This window comes from Athene cunicularia (assembly GCF_003259725.1).
Source record: "Athene cunicularia isolate RWA chromosome 21 unlocalized genomic scaffold, athCun1 chr21_part1, whole genome shotgun sequence".
Classification (NCBI taxonomy): domain Eukaryota; kingdom Metazoa; phylum Chordata; class Aves; order Strigiformes; family Strigidae; genus Athene; species Athene cunicularia.
Genome location: NW_020799127.1, coordinates 5,539,527 through 5,561,746, shown reverse-complemented (window position 1 = coordinate 5,561,746; position 22,220 = coordinate 5,539,527). Strand labels below are relative to the sequence as shown.

At 57.3% G+C, this 22,220-nt stretch overlaps 1 protein-coding gene across 3 annotated transcripts in view; it reads right to left on the bottom strand.

Annotated features, from left to right (window-relative positions):
* AGRN (agrin) overlaps positions 1–22,220 on the bottom strand; it is a 115,079-nt gene that overhangs the window by 22,287 nt on the left and 70,572 nt on the right. For all 3 annotated transcript variants that reach the window (XM_026862624.1, XM_026862621.1, XM_026862623.1), the window contains 16 exons: positions 21,020–21,244; positions 18,246–18,470; positions 17,945–18,151; positions 12,047–12,268; positions 10,337–10,531; positions 8,962–9,162; positions 7,469–7,614; positions 7,194–7,299; positions 6,731–6,844; positions 4,704–4,868; positions 4,043–4,186; positions 3,575–3,699; positions 2,948–3,053; positions 2,367–2,750; positions 2,077–2,211; positions 499–626 (listed from right to left, as the gene is read on the bottom strand). In XM_026862624.1, the coding sequence (XP_026718425.1) occupies positions 499–626; positions 2,077–2,211; positions 2,367–2,750; positions 2,948–3,053; positions 3,575–3,699; positions 4,043–4,186; positions 4,704–4,868; positions 6,731–6,844; positions 7,194–7,299; positions 7,469–7,614; positions 8,962–9,162; positions 10,337–10,531; positions 12,047–12,268; positions 17,945–18,151; positions 18,246–18,470; positions 21,020–21,244 (2,828 nt within the window). The remainder of the gene's footprint in view (positions 1–498; positions 627–2,076; positions 2,212–2,366; positions 2,751–2,947; positions 3,054–3,574; positions 3,700–4,042; positions 4,187–4,703; positions 4,869–6,730; positions 6,845–7,193; positions 7,300–7,468; positions 7,615–8,961; positions 9,163–10,336; positions 10,532–12,046; positions 12,269–17,944; positions 18,152–18,245; positions 18,471–21,019; positions 21,245–22,220) is intronic.

The following is a 22,220-nucleotide window of genomic DNA, read 5'->3' as shown; positions in this document are numbered from 1 at the left end:
AGACCTGGTGCATCATCTCCTTACACTCCTAACCGCCCACCCCATAAAAGTGCTGGCCTTGGCCTTAAGCCGTGCTCACTCCTAACTTTTGTAGGTTAAGCCCATCTCAAAAAAAAACCCAACCCAACATGGAGCCATGCTCCTCTGTGGCACTCGACACACATTGCAGAGAGGTCTCTGTGCTCCCACAGCAATGACAGGCCACGGCCTGCCCAGACTCCATCACGAATGAAAGGGTAAAGCAGGAGGAAACCCACAACAATTCCCACGATTGGGAAAAACAGAGCGTCTGCAGTTACAGAGGGTGGTGCTGGCACAGGGGTACTGTAACACGCACCCGGGGAGCAGGGCTCAAGGAAGCTGGGGAAGAGCTCGCTCCCTGCCTCAGCGAGGTGGCTGGGATGAAGCACAGCACAGCGCAGACAGAGGTGGGCAGGGTCCTCTCTTCTTTTGCCAAAAAGCCCAAGTCAGCCCCTAGATCAAGCGCAAAGAACTCACCGCGCTCTCAATGCTCCTGGCCGTCTCCCCAAAGAGCTCTGACTTGGGGTCAGCCATCTCAGGTGTGTAGAAGAGCTCCTGGCCTTCCACCTCCTCCAAGATGAGGACTCCTTGGAAGACTTTGGTAGCTACGGGAGGGAGGGGAAACAAGACAAAAGGCCTTTAGTTGGCTCGTGGGCAGGGGACAGGCGTGTGGCTGAGAGCCGCAAGGAGCGTTCGAGTCCCTGGGGGGGAAAGGGGGATGGCAGTGTGCGGGTAGTGCCAGTGTTGGGGTTAGTCTGGATGGGTCTGGGAGAGCGCCATGGAGGATTAGTATCAGAGGGTGCTGGAGCAGATGGCAAAGACCAGGCTGGAGATGGTAGCTTTTACCATACGGTTTCCTCTGAGCTCCGGCCCGGAGAGCAGCCCCCCTGCACCGGCTGAGTAACAAGAGAAAGACGTTAGCCAGAGCAGCACATAGTCAACACGGCAGGATCAGACGCGTGCATGCAAACGGGGCCAGAGGAGGGCAAAATGTGGACTCTGGGCAAGGAGAAAACCTGTGCTGGGAGAGGGAAGCAGAGAACCTGGCTGCTGCCAGGCTGTGGCAAGTCTTGCAAAACCAGAGAGCAACTGCAGCAGGAACCCAAGGTGTGGTTCCCTTCTGGGGGAGCTGTGGGAATGCAGAGGCAGCTACCGAAAGATCCCCGCTGTGGGTAACCACACGGGAGGTGCCCAGCAGCTGTACTTTTGTGGGTTAAAAGGGGAACGTGGTGTCCAGAGGAAAAGGGGCTGTCCTGCTGGAAACCAACCCCAAGGAACAGGGACAGCTAAGAAGGACCTCAGTGAGCAGTGAGGAAACCTCTGGAAGACAGCCCCAGAGCAACAACTTTTAGGGAAATAGGGATGTATGTCAGGGCAACCAGTACTCTGACAGAGCACATGTGGCTTTGCGTTTCCTCAACGTGGACAGTGTGAAAGGGACTGGAAGAGGCAAGGCGGATCCCACCTAGGACGAGAGAGCAGTGCGCAGCCCTGGGAGCCACCGTGTGCGTCGAGAAGCTCAGCAGGGACAGGTTACAGCTGTTCTCCCCACCTGCCCTAGCATCCAACTGGTCCTGGTCAGCCCAGCTCCCCTTACAGCCATCAGCACAGACAAAATGGGAATCCAAGAGATTCCCTCACCCCTCCTAGGGCCAGTTGTGAGCTCTGCAGAAGCCTGGGCAAAACGCTGGTCAAAGTTTTAAGGCTTTAGCAGTGAAGGAAGAAAGTGGTCACCTAAATGAAGAAAACTGCCGAGTGCCCTGGCTCCCGGTGTGAACAGCAGCACCCACCCGAGCCCTGGGGCTGGCTGCTGGGGGCTGCAGGTGGGCACAACGTCTGGTAGCCACCACGGCTCAGCATGTCCCCATGAACGTCCCCTCAGGGACACGCCAGCCCCCGGACTGGACAGAGGAGCCGTGCTCCCTGCCAGCTGGGCCAGCGCAGCACCGTGCTGCTCTCGGTGGCATCTCTCCCTCTCCTGCAGCCTCCAAGAGCTTAGTCTGACCCCTGACCACCAAAAGGGAGCCCAGAGCCCGACCCCGAGGACAAACGCACCCGGACAGTTGGTGCCTTCCGCATCAGCAGCCGCCGTCTTGCCATCGGAGCAGCATCCCAGCGGGGTGTTGTAACACGTGGCCCTCTCGATGGCTGGGGTGGAAGTTACCTGGCTTTCCTCCACCTCCTCTTCCCCTGCGGAGCATTAAGAGGAGCATTCACCAGCAGGAGGTAAGACCTCACCTCTGTGGCAGAGAACGAGGCTGAGACACAGCTTCATTTTGTTGTGAGAGACAGGGGATGGTTGAGGCCACAACCAACCTGCCAAGTCCAGAAGTGCTCACACTCACCGGCAGAGCCTGCTCCGCTAGATTCCTGGTCTCCACTGCTGCCCATCTCTTGGTCTCCACTGCCTTCGGCGCTGCCTGATTCAACATAGGCAGGCTGGGTGGTGGCCAGGACCACTGGTGCAGTGGAGAGAGGGCGCACGGTGGTCTTATACACCCCGTGGGTCATCCAGGGTGTAGTGGCTGGTCTGGCAGTCACAATGCGCCTTGTTGTAGGGTGAACTCTTTCCGTAGGCTTGGTTTCCAACAGTAGGGAGCCGGTAGCCAGCTCGGTGGGTTCTGGAGTCCGGGTGGTGAGCCGCAGTGGTGGAGGAAGGATTAACTTGTCCAAAGGCAGTGTGGGCAGCGGTGTGGGTGGTGAGGTGTGGCTTGTATGAGTGATGGACTCTGAAAGGAGCAGCAAGACGGGGTAGGTAAGGAGGGACAGGTCTGGGAAAGGACGGCTGTGACGCTGGGAAGCACGTTGCAAACCCTCAGGTGCCTGCCCTGGGCAACGCGTCCTCTGAGCGAGGAACTGCAGAGGGAGGGAGGCAGCCAGAGCCGGGTCCAGCGTCAGGCCAGCACCAAGAGCAGAAGACACTCACCGTGGCACTGCCCCACATGCTTCACTGTGATGACCTGGCCCTGCCGGCAGGCGATGGTCTTCAGCTGGCACTGGTCCCCGTAGGTGACACCGTCAGAGCCACACACCTGGGAGGCAGAGGGGAAATGTGAGCTGCACCTCTGTCCCCCTCCGAGCCCTGGGCAAAATAAACCAGTCTCTAAATGCTGGGAGCAGAGACTTTGAAGAATCTCAGAATCAGCTGGGTTGGAAAAGCCCTTGAAGCTCCTCCAGCCCAACCATGAACCTCATCCTGACCATTCCCAACTCCACCGGATCCCTCCGCGCTGGCTCAGCCCGACTCTTCAACCCCTCCAGGGATCCTGGGGACTCCCCCCTGCCCTGGGCAGCCCATTCCAACGCCCAACAGCCCCTTCTGCACAGAAATCCTTCCTCAGAGCCAGCCTAAGCTCTGCTGGGAGACATCTACGACTCGCACAGCACCCTTCCCCACGCACCAGAGACAGTGACTGAACCTGCCCACCTGCTTCTCATGGTGGGGAAAGAGACATCAGACTCCCGCGCCGCCCGCGCTGGCCCGAGGCAGCTGAGCCAGCCACACGTCCCTGCACACACCGCTCAGCCCCCCACGGCTTCCTCCCCTGCAAACCTTGGTCATGTTGGCCTCTGAGCAGAGCGGGGACGGGCACTCGCAGTGGGCAAAGCCGTTGACTTCCACACACGAGGCCCCAAACTCGCAGCTCATGTCCTCACAGGATTTTGGAGCTGATGGGTCTGGGGTAGGGAGAGAAGGGGGAGGAGATGATCAACCAGCATGTACTGAATCAAAATCCCTCTCTTCTCCCAGTGGGTCTGAGCTCTCCCAGGCACACACCAAAGCAGTTCAGACTAGTGGACAAGACAGACCTTCCCTAAAGAGAGAAACAGTCTCTCAGGCTGTGCATGAGTGCACAGATAACGGGAACCCACCCAGGAGTGGAGGCCAGAGCCCCTTTCCCCCAAGCACAAGCACACAGGGTGGGAGGGAGGCGTTTCTTTCACGGGTCTATGTGTTGCCCTACTCAAGCCCCCATTTCCTGGTGCCCCACACAACCCCTCCAGCACGTGGCTCCCTCACCTTTCTCACAGCCAGTCATGCCCAGTTTGCTGCCATTGGGGCACTGGTTGCATTTCATGCCAGTGATGCCAGTCTTGCAGGAGCACAGTCCAGTCATCTGCTCACAGTCATCACGCACTGAGCCCACCGGGTCGCAGTTACAGGCTGGGCAAGAAGGGGAAAAAAAAGACACTGTTTTGCTGGTGGATTTGTGGAGCCAACAGCAGACTCATCCAGGGACCCTCTCATCCAAGAGAAGAGCGAGGAGGAGGGTCCAGGGGATGACTACAATGCTGAGTGACCCCGAACCAGCTGCAGGAGAACCTGCCTCCACCCTCTGCCATCGGACCACTGGCTTCTGGCTTGTGATCCCCCATCTGCTCCGCAGACACGTGCAGGGACACCAGCGCTCGCTCACACTGGGCTCAAGCAGCCCTGCAGAACAGGGAGCAAGGCCCCCGAAAGGAGACATCAACTCCCGGCCAAGCATCAGGCCACCCTGCCCCTCGGGCACGGAGCAAGTCACCAAACTTTGCAACAACAGCCGCTGGAGGGGACTTAGGGTAGCACCAACATTAGGGCTTGTCGGTTTAAATACCACGATACCAGAGAGCTGTGTGGGACACGGGGTGAGGGCCCTGACCTGCCCCAGGGGTGAGGGCCCTGTCCTGCCCACACTCACGCGTGCAGCCGCTCTTGGTGTCGGTGACGATGCCGCGGAAGTTCCAGAAGCCGGGCTCGCAGCGGTCACACTTCAGGCCCCCCACGCCGGGCTTGCAGGAGCACTGCCCCGTGGTGGGGTCGCAGGCTCCCCCGTAGGAGCCATAGGGGTTGCACTGGCAGGTGCCTGCGAGCCGGAGAGAGAGAACGTGAGGCTGAGGGGAGAACATCAGGGCGGAGGGACCGACCGCCGAGCCGCCGAGCTGCTCAGGCAGGGCAGGGATGTGGCCTCACGCCGGGCACGGGGAGGTTTCACCACCTGCTCGCAACGTTTCTCCTCTGCCCCAACTACGAGGGGGAACTAAACCTTCAGGGATTAACCCGCTCGCTTTGCTGTCATCAAGAACTCCTCTCTCGTTAACATCAAAGGGGGAGGAAGCTATTAGAAGTTTATTATTAATTCATTAATTAGGAACTTGATGGAGGGAAATGATCCAAAGATAGACAGAGAGACGCTTCCTTTACCCACAGGAAGCAGAGCTGGTGAGAAAGGGAGACCTTGGGAGCAGCAAGTAGGGTGCACGAGCACATCCCCAGCCTGCCAGAGGCAGGGAAACGGCATGTCCAGGACAGGCAGTCACGGATAAATCTGCCCTGGGGACCTCAAGCTGCTGGTTAAGTGGCAATTACCTCCTGATGTATGCCTGCTGCCAACACAGGGACACAGGTGGGACAGAAACCGGTGGGACGCTGAATCCCAGTCAACTGGGAAGCTGTGTCCATGGCATGGAGGGCAGGGGACTGGACTTTGATTCATCAGAGACACAGGAACAGAATCACAGAATCATTCAGGTTGGAAAAGCCCCTCGGGATCATCGAGTCCAACCCTCAGCCCGACTCTGCAAAGTTCTCCCCTACCCCACATCCCCCCACAGCTCATCCAAACGACCCTTAAACACCCCCAGGGATGGGGACTCCCCCCTCCCTGGGCAGCCTGTCCCACTCTCTGACCACTCTCGCTGGGAAACCATTTTTTTCTCACATTCAGTCACTGAACATCACTGGCAGGGCGATGCTAAACGCAAAATGCTTGTGTCCTCCCTAGCATCCCTCTGACCAGCTCCTCCCGGCTCTGCTGGCCCCCCTTGGCCAGCACAGGCCACGCGTCTGCTCTTCCACTGCCCACCTCAGCCTGCAGCCCACCCCATGCACCCCCTGCCAGGAGATCTCTGGACCTTCTCCGAACGCTGCTGCTTTTTAAATTATACGGCACATTAAACAGCACCACATCCTCATCAGGCAGGCATTAGCCAGGCCCAAGCCCGGCGTGAACCGTGTCTCCGTGGGCTAATGTGTTTCCCTAACAAGCGGTCACAGCCTCAGCTGTTAAGAGTTTGCTAATGCTTTTCAAAATGTGCCTTCTGCTAAAGTGCTGACTCCAATAATTATTTAATAAATATTAATGAAACAATTGCCAGCTCAGCTTCCTGCACAGCGCAGTCACCCACTAGTCACCGGTCCTGCAGTGGCCTGCAGAAGGTCCCCAGGCGAACCCAAAAGCTCTGCTCCACCTCAGCCTGCAGTGCAAGGATACAGGCAATATTTTTGTCCCTGGGGCTGGTGAAAAGCCCAAAGCTTCTAGCGATGGGTTGGAGGCACAGGGGGCACAGTCTGGCCCTAGAGGCACCTTCTGCAGTGCCCAGCACAGACTCAGCACCAGACAAGAGGCACCATCCTCTCCTCCTGCATTTCGGAGGCATTTCGACCTGGACGTTGTGCTTTTCAGAGGACAAGAGCATCACTAGGAGACACAGAAGGCAAAGCATGTGTGCACAACTCCATGTGTGCATGCTGTGAGCCTGGAGCTGGGGATAAATGGAGGCTTTTTGAGCCTGGGAGGTCACTGGTTAGCAAAGGAATGGGGAGGGTCCACCCTTGTTTCTCCTGGGATGAGACCCCAAGTTCCCCCTCCACCTGATCTCTCCTGCCTTCCAGACATCCTTGAAGGTTCTTTATGCCCCCCGAGGTGGGAACACAATATTCACTCACTTGGGCACCCAGCTGCACCCACTCCGAGCGCCAAGGTCATGTTGTCTGGGCAGCACCCATAGATGGTCTGGCTGCAGTGCACAACAAGGAGAGGCGGCGGGGTTGTGGCGAGGGCTGCAGAGGAAGGCAGAGGGGTACAAGTTAATTCTGGCAGGCGGGCTGCTGCAGGGCACTATTGCCAACCTATGGATGGAGCAGCTAACAGCATTCCTGCAAATCCACGGGGTCCTGGGAACGGGTGATGCGGTGAGGTCCTAACCTTGGCCAGGGAGAAGCGCAGGGCACAGGACAGGAATGATGCAGCGGGGATCAGCAAACCAACACAGCTGCTGCTGTGACTTTAGGGAGCACTTTCTTGCTTGGCCCCGGGGCAAGGGCATGTGTTAGTGCAGGGTGCCAGGCTGGGGACCGGTGCACACAGCTTGGGTCAGCCTGGGGGCCTGGCTGCCTTCGGGGGACTCACCACGGCAGGCTCCTTGGCTAGTGACATAGAGATCCTGGCGTTTTTCACACCGTGTCTTCTTCAGCTCACACTCGTTGGTGTAGGTCACACCATCAGAGCCACACACCTGCCAGGACAGGGAGGGGAACGGCTCAGGGCAGCGGCTGGCACAGGAAGGTTCCCTACCCGTGGGATGTCCTCTCCTGCCCAGGGAAGCATGCGGGAAGCCACCAGGATGAAGAGAGGAGGGGAGCGAGGACCGCAGCAGGCAGCCCAGGACTGCTCGGCGTGCTTACCGGGTTGCGGGGCACTGCCAGGCAGGTGAAGTCACACACACAGCGGTCATCCTCGGCATCCTCGTCCCACCAGCCCCCGTACTGCCGGCACCGGTCCTGCTCACACTCACTACCGTCGCCAGAGCCCGAGCCCCCTGAGCCACACTCTGGAGCGAAGGAGGATGATGGTGAGAAAGGGCTCGTGCCCAGCAGGGCAGAGTCGGGGGAAAGCAGCAGGGATGGGGCCAAAACCCTTCCCCTAACACAAAGCCATGCCCCACGCAGGGAAGGGATGCTTCAGCAGCTGGCCTGAGGTCTTCCTCTCTACCTCTTTTCCTATCATCACAGCAGAATCAAGGATCCTGGGGCTACCGGTGCGCTGCAGACTAGCTGGAGATCAGACCACTAAAAGCCACGCACAGGAGGAAGAGCTGCCACTTGACTCAGCGACAGCTTAACTCCATGCTTTGATCCAACTCCTTCCCCTTCTCCTGCCCTCCCAAACACACAGTGCAGCAGGGAGATTGCTGCTGCTCATGTAAAGATGGAAACCAGAGCAGAGGAAGGGATGGGGTTTGCATTTAGTCTGCAGCAGTTCAGTGAGGCAGATATTCTTAACAATATATAAACTTTGTCCCTAGCCTGGCTGCCTCTCCATAGATGCTCAGAACTCCAGCAGCAAGAGAGAGATGTTGATGATTTCAAAGGCTTCTTAAAGGGAAAGGGGGGTGAAGGAAAACCTAGGCCCTTTTATTGAGTGATCAAAGGCTGGGATTTGGCATTACACAGAGAATTATTTAAGATCTTTTCCCAGAGGGACATCAACCTGAAATTCCCCAAGGAGGGCTGTGATCAAACACCGTGTTATGTCTTCCCCTCTCCCTAAGCTCTGCCATAGCACTGAAGTCCTTTCCAGCTAGACTACACATAAAATGAGCCAGAGAATCTCAGCTCACCGGGTCAGCACATCAGAGCAGTGAGGTTTAGGCACCTCTTGCACTTGGAATCAGCCTCCGTTAACCTACAGCTTGCTCCCTACACTGGGAAAACTCAGCAGGTTCTTAGCTGCTAGCCTGGCCAAGCAAGGTACAAGCCAACTCCAGGACCTTGCCTGGTACTCAGTACCGAGTCAATAGTGGCCCCAGACCGGGCTCTGGAGCAGCCCCTGGGGCAGAGGGAAGCAAAGCAGCAGCCAGGCTCCCTGCTCCGTTCCCCCCCGAGCTGAGGCCTGTCCAAGTGTGAAATTAAAGCAGCGATAAACTCCTTGCCCAGCCGATTAGGCGGCGTCACCTCTCATTACTGCTGGATCCAGGAAGACAAAGGGGAAAGGGAGGTGGCAGGCAGGGTGCTAGGTGACAGCGGCCAGGCGGGAAGGAGTGTCACCGGTACAGGACTGCTCTGCCGGGGGTGTCACAGGGCTCACGGGGCAGGCAGCGAGGGGAAGAGCCCTTCCTCACCCTCTCCCCCCCCCGACCTTTCACACCCGCCCAGCCGGCAGAACGACAGCAACCTACCGTCCTCACACGGCCCCATCCTGGCAACCTCGATATTCTTCTGCTGCTGGCAGGAGGCCACCTGCAGCTCGCACTGGTTGTCATAGGTGAGGCCGTCGCTGCCGCAGAGCTGGGCGAAGGGCTGCCGCTCGCAGCGGGGGCACACGCACTGCCCACCCACACACCTGCTGCCGAAGGAGCACACCGTGCTGCCGCACGACTCTGCGGGGCGAGAGGGAGCCACCACGGTCAGACTGGGGGGACCTTTGCAGCCAACTGCCCGGCATCACATTGCTGGGGACCACTACCTTGCCCTCAGAGGCAAGAAGTCCTCCTTCCCCAGAGTGGTTTGTTATTGCCTATTTAAACTGCACACGGACAGGTGCCAGTCCTGAGTGTTTCCGATTTCCCACCAGCACCCACAGGTGTTGTGTCCAACAGCTTTTTTTAGGAGACCACTAAGAAATCCCATTTACTTTCATGGTGTAGTCCGACTCCAGCTCCTGCTCGCAAAGCACTGAGAGTCGTCTGCCACACTCGGTCATTTTTCTCTCCCAAATCTAGGGAGGATCTCCCTGCACAGTCCAGCCCTAGAACACCAGACCCAGCTGGACAGGTTTTATGAGGCTCAAAGCATTGCTTTTACTGAAGTAGCATTTGTCCTAATGAAGAACCGAGGCAGGGCTTTTAATTCATTAAGAAATTAGCACAGACAGTTCCCTGGGCTGGGGAGTGGAGAGGAGACACATAAGCAAAGATTAATTAACCCCCAGGGGATGGAGGGGAGGGAAGGCTACTGGGATGAGCCGTGTGATCAAACAGACTCTTGACACCTTCCATTCTGGTGGCAGCTATTAACAGGGTTTTGAGCCCAAGTTCTTTGCTTGGCTCAATGGACACTAGCCCAATTTCTTTGCTTGGCTCTGACAAGTAACAAAGAGGGCAGATCCCACCTACGATGCGTAGCTGCTTGAGAGGCTCAATATGCCCAAATCTTGTGAAGATGAAAGGGAAGAGCACACCAGACAAGGTGAAAAGCCTCAGGCAGGGTCTCCTGAGTGACCAGTCAGGAACTGCAGCCCAGGGCCGGGCTGCTGGGTAAGCCCTCTTACTCTGGAGCTCATATCCTCCTGGGAAGTCTTAAAAATAACCAGTAAAGGCACCAGGAGGAGTGCTAGGGAGACTCTCCACACATCTCCACTCTGGGGTTTCTCTCGTGCCTCCCAGGGCTGCCAAACCCACGGGCTGCGAGTGCTACAAATGACTGGGGAGCCTTGGATGGCCATGGCCAGGCAGCTCAGCGGGGCCCGGGTAGCCGGCGGGGCTGAGCATCCGCTCTCTGAAATGCCACCAGCAGGACCGAGACGAGGGCAGAAGGGGACCTTGCCAGACTCACTGCAGTCTCCTTGGGCAGCCACCAAAATGTTCGTCTGCTGCGTGCAGGCTCGGACGTGGAGCTCGCACTCGCTGCCGTAGGTGTTGCCATCTGTGCCGCACACGGGCTGAGAGGAGGGAACACACTCCGTGGGGCACACGCACCTTCCCGTCTCCGCCTCGCAGATGGCCCCAAACTGGCACTTGCCACAACGGTCTGCGCAAAGAACAAACCCGGGAGGTTAACACGACACGGCAGGCAGGCACCGCTGTCAAATAAAGTGCCAGAGCAGAAATAAAAACCCGCTGCAACCTCCACCCCCAGGGCGAGCCCCTGCAGACGCCAGGAGCAGGAGCTGAGGCAAGGGCTGCAGGAGGAGGGAGAGTCAGGCTCGGAGGCAGAAGGGCAATAACTACTCGTAAAAGCCATCAGGACCGGGAGCAACCCCGATGAAATGTCACCGGAGCTCTATGCTGTTTGAGCTAAAGAGGAGGTGGGAGAGAGCAGGGGGCTGAGTACAATTACGAGGAGCGATAAATCAGTGCCAGCCCTGGGAGGAGGAGCACAGCACCCCAGGCAGCCAGCGGCCACCTCCCAGAGGGGGAGAGAAGCAGCCGGAGCCACACACGGCAAGACAGCAGGGCGGGAGGAGGCGGTCGGCCTGGAAGGGGGACACCACCTTCCCCCCGTTTATCAGGGTGCACGTGAAACACAAGCACGGGTGAGTTCCCAGCGCCCTGCCACCTCTTGCAGCGGGATCCCCAGCCTGCCTGCTGCAAACGTACCACAGCGCACGCACGCAGGCTCGGGTCAGAGAAGACGTTTATCTTCGTAATAACTCACTTGCAAAGGAGCTGTCACTCGTTGCAGGAGAGACTGGACTCCGGGCAGCCCATCTCCTCTCTCCTGACTCCTGGGTATTTAGTGATTCACGGCTTCCTTTTCTCCTTCAGACCAACACCCCTCTTCCCTCCCCACCATTTCAATTCATGAGGAATTTGGCTCAAAGATGGGTTTTCTTATTTTTCTTTCACACGGCAGCTGCTGCCTTTGCATGGGGGAGGGAAGATGCAACAACCCCCTGCTTGGTTTGTGCAGACTGTTGGCCAGGAGGTTTCTATCTACAGCACAAAGCTTGCAGCCACGCCTGGGCTCTGCAGGTCGGCAGAGGGGCTGCTCACGGCAGCCTGTGGGCAGACAAGGGCAGCTCAAACGTGCCCGACAGCCATTACTTGCATCCTTCATTGTTTCTCCTCTAACTGCATGGAGCTGGTACCAGCTTTTTCCTCTGACCTGAAACCCACTGGGTCCTCTGCTATGCTGCAAGCAGGGGAGCTCCACAGGTTGGAAGGGGTCTTCCTTTTCTAAACAAAGGGTCTTCCTTTCCTCTGCTGTCTCAAAGCCCTTACGGCTCAGGAGCATGTTCCCTAAGTGCACCTCGTTGGGGAAGTGACTGTAAGGGATGAAGCCCAGGTTTGACAGGGCACGGCTGTGCCACACACCAGCCTTAGGCGGAAAGACAGGCACCACCTCCTGATGCTCAGCCTGAAAGTCAGGGGCAGAAACACTGTATTTTGACAAAACAGCAAGAAGTTTAGCCCCACCTGAGCAAATACAACCCAAAAGCCCTCTGTCCCCGTGGCCAGTACCACATTCGTGCCTAAGACACCACCTGCTCCCAGCAAGTGAACCTGAGTTACAGAGGAGGAACGCCCAGAAATCGGCTCTTACCGCAGGGCCCCTTGTGCTTCACTTTGATGTCTTTCTTGAGGACACAGGCCATGGAGTCGAGCTCGCAGGGGTTGCCATAGGTGCGGTTGTCGGTGCCGCACACGGGGTCGTAGCGGCCCTGGCAGACCTGCTGGCACTCACACACGGCCTCCTGGTTCTTCACCACGCACGTGGCCCCGAAGGTGCACTCCACGCTCAGGCACGGGCTTGGCGTGCCCAGGTCTGCAGAGGGGACAGGAGAGAAAGGCACCGGCCTCAATCCACCGCTTCCCTCGCTCGCTGTGCCCAGCAATGCATGCCAGCATCCCCAGCCTCAGGCCCACGCCTGCCTCCCCCGTGGCAAATGCACAGAGCTCCTGGCCTTGGCACCAGCCCAGCGCCTGCACCCTCCATGCCACCCCAACATGCCCGGCTCAGCGTCTTCCCCATGCTTGGCAGAGGTTAGGGATGGGAAGCAGGCACAAGATCTTCTCCCTGCACTCCATGAACAGGACTCCTGCCTCATCTCCTCCATCCCATCCCCATCCCAGCTACATTCTGCCCCGAGGGGCCAGCCAGAAGTGGGATCAGCCCTGTGGGTTTTTGCCTCAAATCCCAATATCTGGGTCTCCCCAGCAGCTCACAGCCAGCATCAAGAACAAGCAAGAGAGCAACACAGACTGAGGCCCCTCATTGCCAGGAAGGGAGCCAGCACTTCTTTTCCCGAGCAGCAGTGGTGGCACTATCCTGCCTGCCAAGTCAGATCTGCATGCCCAGCTCTGTGGCAGAGGGAGGGCAGGAGGCAGCAGAAAGCCCTCCTTGGCATGGGTCTCAGTGCCTCCAGGACACTCGCTACATCGTCACACAGTACCTGGCACCGGCCGCTGAACCCTCCGTAGCAGCTCACACGGGGATAGCTCCCTCCACTGAGGCCTCGCATCCTCAGAATCTCACTGTCCCCTGAACAGCTCACGCTAATACCCCGTGGCAATACCCTGGAAGACCTGGCTGGAGAGGACACCCCCATCTGGCTTCACCACACAGCCTGTCTCTCTCCTCTCCCCTCCCCAGCAGCTCAGCTCCATTCCCCTCCACTTGCAAGCTGGTGTTGGAAAGGCCAGGGAGCTGCTGGGCGGCAGGATGAAGGGACCTGGTCTCCTTGCTTAAGCCCAGTCCTGGCTCCAGCAGCAGAGCCCTGAGGCTCCCTGGGGATGGGTAATGCCCTGCAGCAGGGGTTGCAGGCAGAGAAGCAGCCCTCCCCTCTGCTCACAAACTGGAGCCCCTTCATCAAAGTCAGCCAAAACAGTGGCACCTTCCCTGCAAGATGCCCGGCAGTGATGAGGTGAGCAGCCAGCCCAGATGGTGACAGCAAAGAGAAAAGGCCACATGCCACTGCCTGCAACTGCTCACAGGGAAAGCCCTGTGGGTCCACCCGCTTCCCAGCCCACTGTGCCCTCCAGGAACACCCTCCACCAGGCAGAAGCCGAGCCAGGTGGCTAAAAGGCAGGACTGGCCGTGCTGCTGGGGAGAAACCCAGCACTGCCCAGTGACCCCTCCCTGTGACTCAAGACAAAAGCCCTGAGGACTTGGGGCAAGGGAAGGACACAGATTTAATCCGTGCTGAACACTGACAAGGACACATGAGACAAAACAGATGTGGGGAACAGACAATGCGGCCAAGACGAGATGGATGCAACAGGCAGACACAGAGCAGCCCCACCACCTCCACGCAGCGAGGCAGGCACAGAGACGCAGTGCGGGGGGACGACAAAGCCCTCCAGAGCCTGCTGGCGTGGCACAGGGTATAGGGCCACACGTCCATTTTCCTCCCTTGCTCGGATCAGGGGGAAATGTCTGCAGAGCAAGAGCAAGGCTTGAGCCCTCCGGAGGCTGGCTGCACGCTGTCAACCAGTGACAAAACGGCCCAGAGCAATGGCACAGGCAAGCCTGAATTTTGCATCTGGCTCCTTGGGAAGCACCTACCAAGTCAAAACTTAAGAGTCAAGGGTCTGCAAAGGAACAGGGAAGTGGGAGACAGTTCAGGCACACGGCCACTACTTGAAGCCAAGCTTTTCAACTGTCCCCAACTTGCCTGCAGCTGAGGAGTTTGTGAGCAAAGGACCAGGAACCGTTCCCTGATGTGCTCAGCCCTGTGATGCTGCTCACACCTCCTGCCCGTGTTTCACTTTTTTTTTTTTTTTATAACAACACCTGTACCATAATCGTGTCCCCCAAACACACAGACACATGCTTGCACGAGGAAGCACCTCTGCTGGAGACAATTAGGCAGTGGGGCTGCCGACGAGCCAGGCATGAAGCGAAAACACTCGCTCATTTGAAATTCAAATTCACACTCTTGTCTCCGGGAGCAAGGGAGCAGCCAGTGAGAGCGCCGGGAGGTGCCAGGCCTGATGGAGAAGGCTGCCCTGACACTCTTTGCCCTTCTTAAGCAAGCAAGCCTGCAGAGATGCAGCACATGTAGCTCCTTCACAGCCTGAATCTCAGCCTGTGAAATTTCACAAACAGCCTTGGGCACCTGCAGACGTCAGTGGGGATTTTGGCACCAATTTTGATGTGGGTGGATATAATGAGGACCTACTGAGCAAGGACCTTAGGCTGTGCTATAAGCAAGACCTGCTTTGATTCCTGGCCCTTCTCTACATTGTAGGCAGGGAAACTGAGGCACGGTGCAAGCAAAATGCTCATTCTGCACCCTGACTGATTCAAGGGCAGGATCCCTCACCTGCTGCCAAGCTTTGCAGAAACCTAACCAAGCCCCGGGCCCTGGGGACACTGAGCTCTCCTGCCAGCCCTGCCTGTGGATGGTTTCGGAGAAGAGGCTCTGAAGCTGCTTTGTAACCCATCACACCCCATCGATCTGTGCCCATGACACCCAGCAGGCTCTGGCACCAGCTCCACAGGGACATGGGGGAGTATTCCTAGGGAAGAACCACATCTGAGCACAGACAGCTCCTCAGTGCTTCCAAAAGGCGCACGGTGCTTTGCTGGACACTGGGGAGGGGAGCTGCAATCCCTGCAGAGCCCCTGCCCATGGGACTTGCACAGAGAAGCGTGACACACACTACGGACAGCAAAGGGACAAGCATCACAGTCCCAGGCAGGCAGAAATCTCTGGGAAGGAGGAGGTGGGAAAGAAAGGGGGGTTAGTCGGGGGCAAAAGGAGAGGTAAGATCAACCAGGAGCAGTCCAGACTGATGTATCAGCCGAAGAGGGGCTTGCTAAGGCATGGGGGGCTCACAGCACCCACCTCTGCTCCCACTCTCAATTTGCCTCGAAGGGTCAAGCCGCAGCAAACATCAGACAAGACCCCACTGCACTGCAAGGCATTTCCAATCCAGCAGAAAGTGTTTGGGGCGAGGGATGGGAGCAAAACCAGGGCAATCTCTCCATCCCAGGGGCTCTCAAGCAAAACTAGGTGTGGGGAGCAGTGAGAAGAGGCCAGGACTGTCACTGGCTACGGAGAAGGGGAGAAAGCCGACCTCCTAGCAGAGATGTCCGGGTAGGGAGCAGAAGGGTGCTGCGAGGACACAATTCCTTCCTCCAAACAGGCAACACTGTAAAACACAAGACACAGACGAAAAAGGAAAGAGAGAGAGAGAGAGAGAGAGAGCGCGGAGGGAGAAAGAGAGCTGGAGGGGGGAGAGAGCAGAGAGAGGCAGGGAGGAAAAGACAGATGCAACTACAGACACCTTCCCTCCACCTCCTGTCCACATCGGTCTCATCCCATCCCTTCTTTCTCAGCTACACCATCACCGTGTCATAGTAGAGAAGGATTAAAAACAAGGCCTGGACTGTTTTGTTTGGCTTTGCCTCCTTTGCCTCGCTGCTGGAAAAGACAGCAGCAAAGCTCAGAGTTCCTTAGACAGGTACGTGCGGGAGGTTAAAACACTGTGACCGTACTAACGGTCTGTCTTCCCCTCCCTCCCCAGCTCCTCGCACCTCCCGCACCCTCACCGCACAGAGGCACGGCTGAACTGGCCACGCTCCCCACCCTGGGTGCTGGATGCAGACGGAGCCTGGAGCTCCTTCAGCCCCTGGTCTCACCCACTGCCGAGCATCCCCCAAGCCCTGTCCCAAAGGACTGCACCCTGCACGCCAGGAAGCCAGCCAGGAGAGAAGTTAGCTCACCAGCACTGCTCACGCTGAGAAGGCCCGTGCTGACACACGGGCTGGCAAGCAACATCGCCACCTCATCCCTGTTCCAGAACCTGTTTCCTATCTCACACTGAGCCTGAACCGGTGACACGAGGGAGGATGTGCTTTCTTTCCAAAGGGCAACACTCATCTCGGAGAGAAGATGCTTTCCTCAGCTAACGGGAGGCCGAAGGCTCGCCCACACCTCGTGGTGGTTTGCTGCAGGGCTGCCTGGAGCTGTCACGTGGATTTTGAAATCCTAAACTTTGGTAGAGAGTGCCCCAGCTTTGATTTACTTCCCCCAGATTACTAGCTTTGTTTGCTCCTACCCCACAAGGATGTAGCTCCCAAAAGCAGATTTTGCACCTCTGCTGTCCTCGCCTGGAGGAAGAGAAGTTGGGGGCAAGCTAACATAGAAGACAGTAAGATGGAGAGATGCGTAGGGACCGTCTCCTGTTGCCCACTGGCCTCGTTCCACTGGACACTGACAGCGAGGTGACTGGCAGCACGAGCTCTCTGCTCACCCTAGAAATTTGGGAAGCCTCAGCCAGGGCCTCACTCTAAAGGAGGTGCAGGGAAGGGTTTTAGAGAGCACAAGGCACCAGGGCTTGGCCACCCAGCTGCAAACCAGCTTCTGGTTGTCATCCAGCACCAGATCCCCGCCACCCAGGGAGACAAGAGGACTGAAAGGTGCCTCTGCTGTCCTCCCCGTAGGGAGAGCTTGGGGAACTGCCTCCTAATCATTCAAGCACCAGAAACACAGCGAAACGGACAATTAAAAATAACAGTTGTGATTATACTGAGTGTGATTTTGGGAGCCTGACAAAACAGTTTTCAAGCAGCTGGGCCTGGCAGCATTAAAAACCTACCGCAGGAGCACAAAGCCAACAAAACAGATCCGCAACATGGGGCCTAATTTCCAAGTACTTCAGAAGGTTTGATACAGCTGATACCTTATAAAACATCAGCTTAAAATAACAGGACACAGTTCGAGATCTAGTAGAAACCAATTTTGAGCTGAAATGATCAGTCCTTCCAACTCATACAAATCAATCCAGTGACCGTGCTTAACCTCCTTCATTTTCTGCGCAATAATTTAAAAACTGGACGTTCCCAACATCCTAGGGACCCGAAGCCCCCTCCTATCACATACGCCTGAAAAAGCATCCATTGGAAAGGTCAAAAGCTTCTCCCAGAGACGAGACAAAGACACGGCGAGACCTCCAGAGAGCAGGCGTGCTGGGAAGAGTTCCTTACGGAGAGTACCTGGAGCTGAGAGAAGCAGGCAGGCATGGAGAGGGAAGCATGGAAGGAGCCTGGGGACTGGCACTACCCTGGGAGGGAAAATGAACAGTGGTGTGCTGCCGGGGAACTGCGTGGTGACCAATGTGCACCTGGCCATGGTGGTGAATGAGAGAAACCGGGACATCACAGACACTTGGGTACTGTTTAAACGCAAACGATTCTTCCCTGTGTTACGGAGCACGTCGGACAGAGACAAGACCAAACTGGAACACATGCACAGACACACACATGAGGATTGCTGGAAGGAAAAAGAACAGGGAGGAACGGATATTCGGGGCCTGTCGGCTGTAAGACTGAAGAGAGCCTGTGGCTTGCTCAGACTGGGGCTCACAACTTACCTGCAGCTTTCCAGCATCAACGTGAGCACGGAAGGGACTGACACAGCCTGGGCTTAAAGTGAGAGGTTTTGGGGTACCAGTGTTCCTGTGGGCAAACCAGCCCGGTGGCACCAGTGCTTACCACAGGGTCCACTGTGCTTTACTGGGATGGCAGCCTTCTGGTGGCACTCGGCCTTCTGGCGCTCGCAGTCGTTGCTGTAGGTCCGGCTGTCCCGGGCGCAGACCGGGCGGTAAGCGCCATCGCAGGAGATGCGGTCGCAGGAGCAGCGAGTGGTGCCGCGGCGGTTCAGGCAGACGGCGTTGAACTTGCACTCATCCTTGCATTTGTCTGGGAGGAGAGAGGACACCACAGGGGCAGGAGAGGGTGTAAACTCCCACTGCTGAGAGCAGGGCACGGAGCAGCGAGGAAGAGAGCTACTTACCCTGGTGCTGGCACTGCCCCGAACGCACCTTCTGGATCTCCAGCCCTCGGATGGCCCCCGAGCGCCCCATCACGCACTCGTTGTCGTACGTCACCCCGTCATCACCACACACGAGCTCCCTCTTTGGGGGGCAGTTCTCGGGGCGGGAGAGCAGGTCTGCCCTTCGGGTGCGGGGGTTCACCCGGCAAACACGATTCATGTCGTTGAGGACACCTTTACAAGGGTCTGTGCACAGAGCCAGAGCAGATAGTCAGGCACCCTCACCCTCTGCCCAGACAGGTGCTTCCCAGCCTGTCCTCCTCCCTCCCAGCTGGCCCCCAGAGCCTCCGTGTCCTCCCCAGCAACACTCAGCATGTGCTGGGGCTCTTCACAGGATCCTAGAACCATCCCGGTTGGAAAAGCCCTTGAAACTCCTCCAGTCCAACCATGACCCTCACCCTGACCGTTCCCAACTCTCCCAGATCCCTCAGTGCTGGCTCAGCCCAACTCTTCAACCCCTCCAGGGATCCCGGGGACTCCCCCCTGCCCTGGGCAGCCCATTCCAACGCCCAACAGCCCCTTCTGCACAGAAATCCTTCCTCAGAGCCAGCCTGACCCTGCCCTGGGCAGCTTGAGGCCATTCCCTCGGGGCCTGGCGCTGGCTCCTTGGCTCCAGAGACTCATCCCCCCCTCTCTGCACCCTCCTGGCAGGGAGTTGCAGGGGGCCAGGAGGTCTCCCCTCAGCCTCCTCTTCTCCAGACTGAACAAGTCTTCCTCAAGACTGGACATCTGCAGGGCTCTGCACACATAAGGACTCGTTTTTCACAGAGCTGCACACACTGAGGACACGTGCCCTTTCCAAAGTGACCACCGGATGGGATGAGCTCTGCCTTTTTCCCCATCCCGAGCTGCCTTCACTCCCCTGTCTAGGGGACAGGGCTCTCTCCCGTGACCCAGACACACCTCCCGAGTCCACGGGGCATCGAAGATGCCTGGGACTGCCATCCCCCTCCTCCTGCTCTCCCTCCCAGTCTTCCCAAGACTGAAAGAGCCCTGAAGGCAGCCAGGGCCACCCGCTGCCTTACCCCACTGCTCTAATCTAAGTTTATCTGGATCACCCTCTCTGATGAGCTGAGCTCACATTAGCATACCAAAGGCATGGGCAAAACAGGTGCTGGCTGTTCACTAATCCCTACTCTAGCCCTCGGTTTTTCTCTTCCTTGCCAAGCTCGGTACCTGGAGAGTGCTGATTCATTGTCTGCAACAGCAGAAGCACAATCGAACGTTTCCACCCTTTAATCCTACTCGTCTAAAATCCCTGCACTGACCACAGTCCCAGGCTGACAAGGGGAGGAATTAATACAGTACCCCGTTTCCCCAGATTCTCACAAGCGGGCGAGGGACATCCCTTTCAGCTGCCCCCACCTCCCTTGGAGAAGGCTGCCCTAGGACATGGTCACGGCTGAAGTCTTTTGTTTTATCCATTTTAGCATGGGCAGTAATCACACAGCAGGTGAAGGAGCTCCCGCAGGACCTACCAGATCCATCTCCCATTTCCCCTCGGGCAAGAGCTGCCTGTGCTCGCTGCTGCCCTGCAGTCACCCCAGCAGACAGCCAGGCATGTGTTACCTCCTCAGAGACCTCTACAGACCCTAACAAAATCACAGGAACATCTTGCCTGGACTCAGGGAGCTGTGGGTAAATAAGGCTGCTGTAGCCGGGCAGGGATGTGGTAGGGTTGAGGGAACAGGGACCCACATCGGAGAGGCTGGGGACCAGGCAGGGGCACAGACGTATCTTGGGGACTGCATGATGAGGGTATCTGAGATGTGCTTTGCCTGTGCTGCTTATCCCCACTCTCTCCTTTAACCTGTAGTAAGTACATCCTCAAGCCTTACAAGCCCACCCCATAGAGTCCAAATAACTTCCAAGACTTTTCAGATTCTATAGCCCAGCTGCTCAACGCAGACTGCCCGAGTTTCTGCCGATGCCCAGCTAAAAATCAGGGGACCCAAAAGGAGCAGCAAGGCTCAAAACCTATTCTCTGCCCTAGAAACCTGGAGTGCCCAGCGTGACATCATCTCCTTTCGCACCTCCCACCTGCACCCATCTCGCCCTACTTGGGACTGAGCAGCGAAAGCGCAATTAAAGCTCTTCCAAGTTTGCAGCCTGCCCAAACACACTCCCAACACTCCTTCCCCCGGGGACAAACACTGGTCTGGCACGTGTCCTGGCTGATCTCATGGTTTTCCTAATGAATACAGTTGCTTTTAATTACAAGTATCCACCAGCCATCATCAGCCAAAGAGGAAGCCATCCTCGGAGTGGCAGGACTGTGTTTGTGCTCTGGGATCTGTGCCTGTCGGGCTCCTTTAATTAAAGGGAACTGCCTGCTCGAGAGCCCCGGGATGCCGGCTAGCAGCGGGCTTCTGGCCAAAAACAGTAGCCGGGGGGATTTCAGCCAGGGGAAACAGCAGGAGGGAAAAGAGGTAGCACAGATGTTGCAACTACTCTCTAGGTCAGTGGGTCCCGAGCAGAAACACCCACAGCCAAACGCCACGGGTAAAGCTCTGGCTTAGTCTGACTTTCAGAAGCCATCGCCCACAGACTGACCTTTTTCTGCCCAGCCCGTGGTTTTGAGCTGCTGACAGCAGGCGAGCGGGCAAGTTTTTCTCCCCGACCCTTGCCATTTCCCGCTGGCCTGCCCTCCATACTCCTGACGCAGCGGGAAATGTCTTTAAAGCAATACCCAACCCCCGGGGCGGCAGGGCTGGGGGGCGCAGGGGGAGACTCACCGCAGGCGCCATCAAACTTCTTGAAAACATTCTCCTGCTTGTCGCAGGCGTGCTTGTTGAGGTCGCACTCGCTGCGGTAGTCCTTGCCGTCGCTGCCGCACACCGTGCTCTCGGGCACGCCGCTGCAGGACGAGGGGCAGACGCATTTGGCCGACTGGCCGTCGGTGGAGCGGACGCAGGTGCTGCCGAAGCTGCAGGTCACCTCTGCGCAGGGGTCCTTGGAGCCTGCAGGATTGAGGAGGGGGCATAAATAATCCCGACACCTCTGCCTAAACACCCCCTGAGTGCCCGGAAACCTACACGATGGGTGACGATGCCTTTCCAGCCCGCCAGTGTACCTGGTCCTGAGCGGGCAGGACGGTGAGGCTGTAGGATCAGCCCCAGACCCGTGGCACGCCAGGAAAGGAGCTCACTCCCCACCTGGCACTTCAGGCATAGCCCCTCCTTTCTAAACCTCTCAGCCTCACTGCTGCGAGCTCCCTTCCCTGCACATGCTCTCCAAGAGCCTCTTGCTTCAGCAGACGAGCAAAACAAGGGTCCTTACGGCACCTCCTGCAAGCCGCAATTAGAGGAAGAGTTCAAGGAGCAATTTCCTCACTAAGCAGGGAAGGGCCAAAATTTAGTTTCCAGCTTTTTTGCTTTTTTTTTTCCCCTTTATTTGTCACTTTTTTATGATTATTATTTTAAATAAATCACTCGGCACTCTCTCCCCTCTGACAAGAGCCCCAGCAGGAGTGCCGGGTGCAGATTTATTGCAAGCCAGAGCGCCACATGAGAGAAAGGTCAAGTTAATTTACTCTGAGACGAGGAGACTGGGGTCTCATTTACACAGCTCCTTGCTCACAGCTGGTGAATGCCAGGCTGGGGAAGGGCTTTCATCAGCCCACCCAGCCTGCTCATATGCCTGGTCCCTCCAACTCCAACATCTAGCCTGAGACAGAGGACCATTCCCCACTGGGCTGCCGCGTGCACCTCTTGAACAGCCTTTGGCCATCGGGTTGCCTGCTTGTTAAACTGCTGATCACCAAGGCAGAGCTGGTGATTCACAGAATCACCGAAGCATCTGGGTTGGAAAAGCCCTTGAAGCTCCTCCAGTCCAACCATGACCCTCCCCCTGACCGTTCCCAACTCCCCCAGATCCCTCAGCGCTGGCTCAGCCCGACTCTTCAACCCCTCCAGGGATCCCGGGGACTCCCCCCCG